The sequence below is a fragment of the Raphanus sativus genome, chromosome 9 (assembly GCF_000801105.2).
Source record: "Raphanus sativus cultivar WK10039 chromosome 9, ASM80110v3, whole genome shotgun sequence".
NCBI lineage: Eukaryota > Viridiplantae > Streptophyta > Magnoliopsida > Brassicales > Brassicaceae > Raphanus > Raphanus sativus.
This window is the reverse complement of record NC_079519.1, coordinates 12,212,421-12,221,457: the sequence shown is the minus strand read 5'-3', so window position 1 is coordinate 12,221,457 and position 9,037 is coordinate 12,212,421. Positions and strand designations below refer to the sequence as shown.

General features: G+C 46.0%; 1 protein-coding gene and 1 pseudogene across 1 annotated transcript; one reads left to right on the top strand and one right to left on the bottom strand.

Annotated features, from left to right (window-relative positions):
- Positions 1-743: 743 nt before the first annotated feature.
- LOC130499818 (uncharacterized) lies at positions 744-4,271 on the bottom strand (annotated as a pseudogene).
- A 3,502-nt stretch (positions 4,272-7,773) lies between these two features.
- LOC108831643 (uncharacterized) lies at positions 7,774-8,616 on the top strand. The gene has a single exon (XM_018605160.1). The coding sequence runs from the start codon at positions 7,774-7,776 to the stop codon at positions 8,614-8,616; it is 843 nt and encodes a 280-aa protein (XP_018460662.1).
- The last annotated feature ends 421 nt before the right edge of the window (positions 8,617-9,037 follow it).

Below are 9,037 nucleotides of genomic sequence, written 5' to 3'. Positions count from 1 at the left end.
GGCTTTAGTCGTAAAATATGACAATTTGATCATAATCGGGTTTTATGATAAGTCTGGAAGACTTTGGTCGTTTTTAGTTCCTTAAGAGGAATTCTTGGAGTATTAGCTTAAGGTTTTTAGGAACCTAAGTTTAATTTGGACACCTTAGGTGGGGGTTCTTGGGAACATGAATTCGTTTGTGGGATTTTAAGACCCATTGAGACTTGCTTAGGATTTTAAGACCTTTCGAGGTTTGATAAGGATTTTAAGACCTTTATATTTTAAGGATTTCAAGACCTTTGAGATTTGATAAGGATTTTAAGACCTTTGTATTTTAAGGATTTCAAGACCTTTGAGATTTGATAAGGATTTTAAGACCTTGGAGATTTGATAAAGATTTTAAGACCTTAGGTCCAGGTCCGTCGAGACCTGATATTGCTTGAAGGGTTTTAAGACCTTTAGTGGTTTATCAATTTTGATTTCGTTTGAAGAATTTCATGTCCTTAAAGATTGTTAAGGATTTTAAGACCTTAGGTCCAGGTTCGTAGAGACCTGAGCTAATCCGAAGGGTTTTTAGGACCCTAGGTCCGTGTTTGCAGGGACATGTGTTGTTAAAGAATTGAGATATCGAGAATAATTGCTTTATTGATAATTGGATACATGGTATAGTAATCATACAATTGCCGCTTGGGCTATGTGATTTTAATCAAACATATGCCCCCTTTGGTTGTGGTGAACAAAGTGTTGAAATGAGGTTGGGGCTGCACTCATGACGGAGTTGCCTACGTACCCAGTCAAGGGATCAAGCCTAACGTAGTTCAGGAATTTTAGGTACCTAATGATAATATCTCTTAAGATTCGTGGCGTTCCACGATCTGATTTCAGGTACCCCGGTTCGCACCTTTCGGAGCTTGTAAACGCCAGGTCGTACTACATGGATGATCTAATAGGGACCTTCCCAGTTGGTTCCTAACTTCCCAGCATCTGGTTCCTTGGTTCCTTCGAAAACTTTCCTAAGTACTAGGTCACCTACAGCGAACTGTCGGAGCCTGACTTTGGAATTGTACTGTCGTGCCATTGGCTTGCTGATAGTTCTGAATGCGAATCAGAGCTCGGTCCCGTCTTTCCTCGATTAGATCGAGGCTGTCAGTTAGGAGCTGATCATTAGCTGCGGGATTGGACGTACAGAGTTCCCGGCGGAGGCTACCAGCAATGGTTTCAGCTGGGACGACAGCTTCCATCCCATATGCTAAGGAGAAAGGGGTTTCTTCTGTAGCTTTTCGTGGGGTGGTTCGACATGCCCAAAGTACTTCAAGTAATTTTTCTGACCAGAGTTCCTTCTGGGTTCCGAGGCGTTTCTTGAGGTTTGCTAATACTGATTTATTAGCAGCCTCTGCCTGTCCGTTTCCTTGAGGTCGGCGAGGTGTTGAGAAGGTCAGGCGGATATTCCACTTGTCACAAAATATTTTGAAATCGTGGGATATGAATTGTCCTCCATTGTCGGTTACGATTTCGTATGGGACGCCGTGTCTACACACGATTTCTTTCCACACAAATTGCTCGACCTCGACCCTGGTTACCTGTTGGAAAGCTTCAGCCTCTATCCATTTCGTGAAGTAGTCTGTTAGGACTAAGAGGAAGCGTAGCTTCTTCTTTCCACTTCCTGATGCTACTAGTGGTCCTACGATGTCCATGGACCATCTCATAAATGGATACGGGACGAATATGTTGGACAGCTTTTCCGCAGGTTGGTGTATAATCGGTGCATGCCTCTGGCATTTGTCGCATGAAGAGGAATAGGCCTCACAGTCTGCAATAATGGTAGGCCAGAAATATCCTTGTCTTTTGATTCTGATGGCTAGAGCTCTTCCTCCAGAGTGGTTCCCGCAGGAGCCGTCGTGCATTTCCTTCATGAGTCTCATAGCAACGAGGCCATGGACGCATTTTAGGTAAGGTCCGGAAATGCTTCGTTTGAGGAGGACAGATTCAGTTACGCAATATCTCGCGCTTAATGCTTTGAGCTTTCGAGCCTCCCATTTATTGGGTGGAGTCTTTCCTTCCAGGATGTATTGCGTGATTGGAATTCTCCAATCCTCTCTCCCTACAACTTTGTTATGAAGAGACGAGGGAGGTTCCTGTTCGGGACCTGGTGTCGTGGTGCCCCCAGAGGTATTGGTAGGATTGGGCTCCAGGGAGTCTGAATTCCGAGGAATACCTCCAGATGAATTTTGGAGAGCTGAACGGCTTCTGGTTTTAACTCTGCAGACGAGTGGGTCTGAGTTGGTGCCCCCGGGGGTATTCTTGAGATCAGGCTCCAAGGAGTCTGAATTTCGAGGAATACCTTCCGTGATTTGGATTGTGTTCCCGGAGGTATGCTTTTTAGAGCTGCATATTCTGGTTTTTGGGAACCAAAATGTTGTGAAAACTTGGGTAGCTACCGTTTCAGGGCAGGTACCCTCGGGTTGCTCTGTTAGTTTGCTCTCTTTCTCAGCTTTAATAGCTATGTCGATGCTTGGTTTTTCGATTCCTTCTACGGGTATGATTCGTTTTACGAGGGGGTCTGACGTGGAAGCTAAAGCAGCCAACGCATCTGCTGAGGAGTTCTCTCCTCGTGGGATCCTTGTTAGCTCGAATTTGTCGAACTGTCTAGTGAGGTTCTGGACGACTTCGAGATATGCCCCCATTCTTTCGTCCCTCGTTTCATATTCTCCGTGAAACTGGCTAGCTACTAGCTGTGAATCACTATAAGCGTTTAGCTCTCGAATTCCGAGACTTAGGGCGAGTTTCAACCCTGCGATTAGTGCTTCATATTCAGCTTCGTTGTTTGAGGCGCTGAATCCGAGCCTATATGACTGCTCAATGGTTTCTCCTGCTGAAGAAGTTAGCCTTAGACCGACGCCGGAGCCCTGTTTTGACGAGGCTCCGTCGACATACAGGCTCCACTTCGGAGATTCCATTTCGGAGTCTAATTGCTCGGATGCTAGTTCAATGATAAAGTCGGCAAGGACCTGAGCTTTCGCTGCTGCTCGAGGTCTATACTCAATATCGTATTCACTGAGCTCTATGGCCCATTTGGCCAATCGCCCTGACTGGCTAGGGCTGTGCAATATCATTCGTAATGGTTGTGAGGTCATTACGACGATTGAATGCGATTGGAAGTAAGGTCGCAACTTTCTAGCAGCTGTTACGACTGCTAGAGCTAGTTTTTCCATTGCAGGGTACCTTGTTTCGGCATCTATCAAACTCTTACTGGTGTAATAGACAGGTCTTTGTTCGTTTTGTTCCTCTCGTACCAGAACGCCGCTAACTGCAGCAGTCGATACAGCGAGGTACAGGTACAATGGCTCTCCTACTACTGGTTTAGATAGGATCGGAGGTTCGGAGAGGTAAGCTTTCAATTGCTTGAAGGCTTCCTCGCATTTCTCGTCCCATAAGAACTTCTTATTATTTCTTAGAAGCTTGTAGAATGGGAGACACTTATCGGTGGACTTGGATATGAATCGATTTAATGCCGCGATTCGTCCAGTCAATCTCTGTACCTCTCTGGTTGTCCTAGGTGACGGCATTTCTAGGAAGGTTGCTATCTGCTGCGGGTTGGCTTCAATGCCTCTTTCGGTTACGAGATAGCCTAGGAACTCGCCCGAGGGTACCCCGAAGGTACATTTAGTGGGATTGAGCTTCATATCGTACTTGTTAAGGATATCGAAGCATTCTCTTAAATGGGCGATATGGTCTTCTCCAGCTGAGGATTTGACTAGCATATCGTCAATATAGACCTCCATGGTTTTTCCAAGTTGCCCAGCAAACATCTTATTTACTAGCCTCTGGTAGGTAGCTCCTGCATTCTTTAATCCGAATGGCATAACCTTGTAACAATAGGTTCCTCGTTCGGTTATGAATGCAGTTTTCTCCTGGTCGTCAGGATCCATCATGATTTGGTTGTACCCTGAGAAGGCATCCATAAAGGATAGGAGTCGATAGCCAGCTGTTGCTTCAACCAGGCGGTCGATGTGAGGTAACGGGAAGCTGTCTTTAGGACAAGCTTTGTTCAGGTCTGTGAAGTCTACACAGATTCTCCATTTCCCGTTTTTCTTCTTTACCACTACTGGGTTAGCTAACCAGTCGGGGTAGTGTACCTCTCGAATGGACCCAGCTTTCGTAAGTCGGTCAACTTCGTCGTTAACAGCCTGAGCCTTTTCGAGGCCTAGCTTGCGACGCTTTTGTTTGATCGGTTTGAAAGTAGGGTCTACTTTTAGCTTATGGGTGGTGACGTTCGGATCTATGCCTTTCATGTCGCTGGTGGACCATGCAAAGGTTTTGACATTGCTTTTCAGAAAATGAATGAGCTCCTTTTTTGTTTCAGGAGGTAGCTCGGATCCGATGCTCACCTGTCTTTCAGGATCTGAGTCGTCGATGCAAACTTTTTCAGTGAGGTTCTTGGGGGGACCTCGGATATTTTGTTGCATTTCGCGACCCTCCTGGATCTGTAATTGCTATTGGGGGGATTTTTTGAGGATTTCGAATCCTCCCAAATAGCATATCCTGGATATCTTCTGGCTACCGTGTACGGTAGCTATCCCTTCGGGTGTTGGGAATTTCACACATTGATGATACGTCGAGGCTACTGCCTTCATTTTGTGAATCCGGGGTCTTCCCAGGATCGCATGGAACGGGGAAGGTCTGTCGATGACTACTAAGTTGGTCATTTTCATTATTCCGCCAGCTATGACTGGGAGCTTGATAGTCCCCAATGAGGTAGCTGTTTCTCCGGAGAAGCCTACGAGGTTAGCTTTTTGGCCAATAATTTCGTAGTCGTCTATTTCCATCCCTTTTAGGGTGTTATAGAAAATAAGGTCGACAGAGCTTCCTGTGTCTATCATGAGTTTAGGGACCTCGTATCCTGCGATGTTCAGGGTGACAATCAACGCATCATCGTGAGGTCTGTCAAGGTTTGAGGTCTCGCTTTCCCAGAAAGAAATCTTAGTATTTGACTCAGGGTTAGGAGGCTTAGGTCCAGTGTTAGACACAGCCTTCCGCACGTGATTCTTAATGGAATTGACGGAGTCTTGACATATATCTGATCCTCCAAGGATACAGTCCACCCTCGAGTCGGGGCTCGATTGAGGGGACGGTTTGCTCAAGAGAGCTTCGACTTGTAAACTTTTTCCTTGGGGGAATTTCCCAAGAATCATGTCGACTCTTTTCTTGGGAGCTGGAGGTGGCGAATCGGTCTCTTTCTCAGGTGACCTCTCGCGTTTGGGGGAGGTATCTCTGGAACCTCTTTTCTGATAAGGTGGTGGCTTTTTAAGGTCCACGCCCTTTATTTCTCCAGCTGCGAATTTAGCTGCCAGCTGTCGTTGGAGGTCCCAACATTCCTCAGTTGAGTGTCCTTCGCGATCGTGATAAGAGCAACGTTTGCTTTTATCAAAACCTTTTGACCAGGGAGTTTTGTTTGCTGCTGCGACAGGTTTTTCTTCCTTGTCTTCCTCGATTGCGTAGGAATGTTCTCCCTGAGTCTGATTATTTCGGGGGTTACCCTTTTTATGAGGTCCCTTAGCCTCAGAGGATTCACCTTTCGAGTGATTCTGAGGTTTCTTGTGGAGTTTATCCAGTGCAGCTGTCTCCTCCTCCAGAGTAATATATCTGGTGGCTTTATGAAGAGCGTCATCGATAGTTGGAGGAGTATTGAGTGTTAGCTCTGACCAGAATTTCGATTTATAGATCAGACCTCTCCTAAGAGCCTCGATGGCGACTAGGTCGTTAGGATTCGAGAGCTTAGTTCTTATTGCCCTGAATTTCTCGATGTAGACTCGTAGTGAGTCCCCCATTCCTTGTCTGACCTTCCAAAGGTCGGCCTCAGAGGCTTGCTTCAGGATATGGGTTGAGTACTGCTTCATGAAGGCGTTAGTTAATTGATCGAAACTGTCTATCGAGGCTGGCTCGAGACCGGAGAACCACTCAAGGGCTGTTCCGACCAAATTTTCGGCGAATGTCCTGCAGTAACCTGCTTCACATTCTTCCTGTGTGAAATGGGCTTTAACGATTGCCAATCGGAAAGCTCTCAAATAGGCCTTCGGGTCAGAGGTCCCATCATACTCGGGAATTCTGATTTTTCGGGTATCTCTTATGTGAGAGCTGGCAATTCTGTCAGTGAATAGAGTTCCACGGGTTTCCTCGATCAAGCTATCGATTTCGGGAGCTGAGCTCGTAGCTTTATGGACTTGAGCTCCCAATTTTTGGAGAGCTGCGTGAGTTCGTTCCATATATCGACGGATAGCTTCAGGTCCCTCTAAGGGAAGGACGTTTGGGTCGTTAGCAGGTACCCGACGGGCAGGTTCCTGACGGAATCGAGTTGGCTCATCCTCCCATGCGGTTGATGGGCTAAGTCGCTCACCAGCTCTTGGGTTATCGGAATCTATCCTTTGATAACCATCCCCATTCGGGATCGAGCTTCTGGTTTGATAAACCGAATCTGACGCTCTGCCCCCAGATGGAAAGGATATTCCTGCTCCGGACCTAAGATCAGGCGGCGGAGGAGGTAAGCGAGTGCTCCTGTCAGTAACCTGACTGGGTGTGGAACTGGTTGTCGCTATGTTACTTCCCATAGCACTGGTGTTAGGTGGATTAAACACGGGAGCTGTCCCAGTATGAGGTGTCTGGAAAGCAGATCCGCGTCCTTCCGGAACAGTGCTATCAGGGGAAAAGTTTAAACGTCCTCGGGGGAATGAGGGATCAGTTAATCGATCATGGAAAGTGACCCCCAGAGTTTGACGTTGCGGTGGTTGGGTTGTTGCGTTTAGAGATCTAGTTATCTCTTCGAATCGTTGCTGACGAACAGTCAGCTGATGCATCGTACGCTCACTTTCCTGAGCTTTGTCTACTAACTGCATCATCATCTGGCGAATCTCAGAGAGTTGAGCCTCCGTTTGATTCGGAATGGCTTGCTGCTGAGGATTCTCGGTGATCGGGAGCCCGAAGGTGGTTCCACTTGATGATCTCGGGTTAGTAACCCCGGTTGTAGTTTGGCTCGTTCGAGCGCCAGCCGGAAGCTGTTGCCCAGATCGGTGGTCGCCACGTCGAGGCTCTGTGATTACGAGACTAGAGCCTCCGTCGTTCGGTGAGCCAGCGCTCTGAATCGGGAGGTTAAGGTCAGACGGATTTGTTGTCTGATCGGTAGGATTCATCCTCAAGTTAGAGTAAGGGATTCGATTGTTTCTTCCCCACAGACGGCGCCAATTGTGAGGGGTTAAACTCACACCTAGATTTTAGATCAGGTTTAGTGTTTAGAAAATGTTAGGGAAAGATAACGTGGGCTGAATCCCGTAATGACTTGTAGAATGAATTGGATTTGTATTGATAATGTGGTAAAAGAATGGTTACAAAAGATGTTTCTCTTGATGATTACAAAGATAACAAAATGAATTGGAGATTACGTAAATGATCGTAAAAGTGAATAAAAGTTGGATCCCCTCTTTAATCCTCGACATTTTCTTTAAATAGCCTTGGGCTTCTTTAGGTTGTCTTCAACTGATCTCCGAGATCTCCTCCGCTTATTGTGGAATATGCAACAGCTTCCCCTTGACCGGGTCCTAGGCTTCATCTTGTTATGACGCGAGCTTCCTCTTCGTCGTGACCTCTTTGGTTAGAGTCCTTAGCTTTCAGCCTCCGGCTCCAGCTTAGCTCCTTTTCAGGCATCGAATTTGTGATGGGCCTGTCGCAGCCCGTTATCATCTTTTATTATTTGGTAATCAGCTACCGGGCCATATTCGGGCCCAACAGCCATCACTTGAGACAATGAAGCCATCACAGCTGCGGAAGAGTGAAACCATTAAGAGTGGTGACGTATTCAGTGGCAAGAAGGAACTAATAATGAAACTACGCAAGATTTCAGTGATCGATAGGTTTGATTTCATCATCAAAAAGTCATGGAAGCGTTTATTTTACGCAAAGTGCTTTGTTCCTGGATGTTCCTGGAAGATACGTGCTTCTGCTATGTCGATATCATCTCCAGAATTCCTCGTTCGTAAATACACTGATTTTCATACATGCTCTGCGGCCGTTAGGTATTCTCGTAACAGACAGGCAAATGCGAAATGTATTGGCGAGATGTATGTTGAGGGATTTAGTGGTGGTAGTGATCTTAGAGGAATCCGACCTAAACATATAATGGACTGTATGAGGGCAGTTTATGAAATCGAAATCGGTTATACGAAGGCTCATGGCGCATTGACATATGCACGGGAAATGGTTAGAGGCACTCATGCCAGTGGCTATCAGGACTTGCCGACGTATCTATACAGAATAAAGGAGGCCAATCCAGGTACAATAACAGAGCTTGAACTTGATACGGAAAACAGGTTTAAGTATTTGTTCATTGCTTTTAGCGCATGTATCAAAGGCATTCCGTTCATGAGGAGGATTATTGTAATAGATGGAGCACATCTAAGTGGTAAGTTCAGAGGTGTTATGTTAGTGGCTGCATGTCAAGATATAGATAGGGGTATATATCCTATAGCTTTTGGGATTGTTAATGGAGAGGATGCAGCTGCATGGGAATGGTTTTTTACTCAGCTGCGTCGTGTGGTGGGTGATGGTCAAAATTTGGCTTTCGTCTCTGACCGATGCCCAGCAATATAGCCAAGGCTCTTACAAATGTTTTTCCGGAAGCTCATAGGGGCATATGTCTATATCACATTGGACAAAACATGATCACATGTCGCAAAAAGACCCCAATGGTAGCTTTGGCGAAAAATGCAGCTTGGTTATATCGACAGGCGGATTTTAACGCTATGTTTGAAGTCATTCGACGGCAAGACAGCAATTTACACCGATATTTGTCAACTGCGGATATTAAAATGTGGACTCGTTCACATTTTCCAGGAGACAGATATGATATAATGACAAGCAATTTTGCAGAATGCATTAATGGCGTGCTTAAGGAGGAAAGAGCGTTTCCTATTGCATATTTTGTGGATTCAATTAGAAAGCTGCTTTCAAGATGGTTTGCGGAAAGGCGAGAGAAAGCTGTCTCGTTGAAAACAAACTTCACAGATGAAGT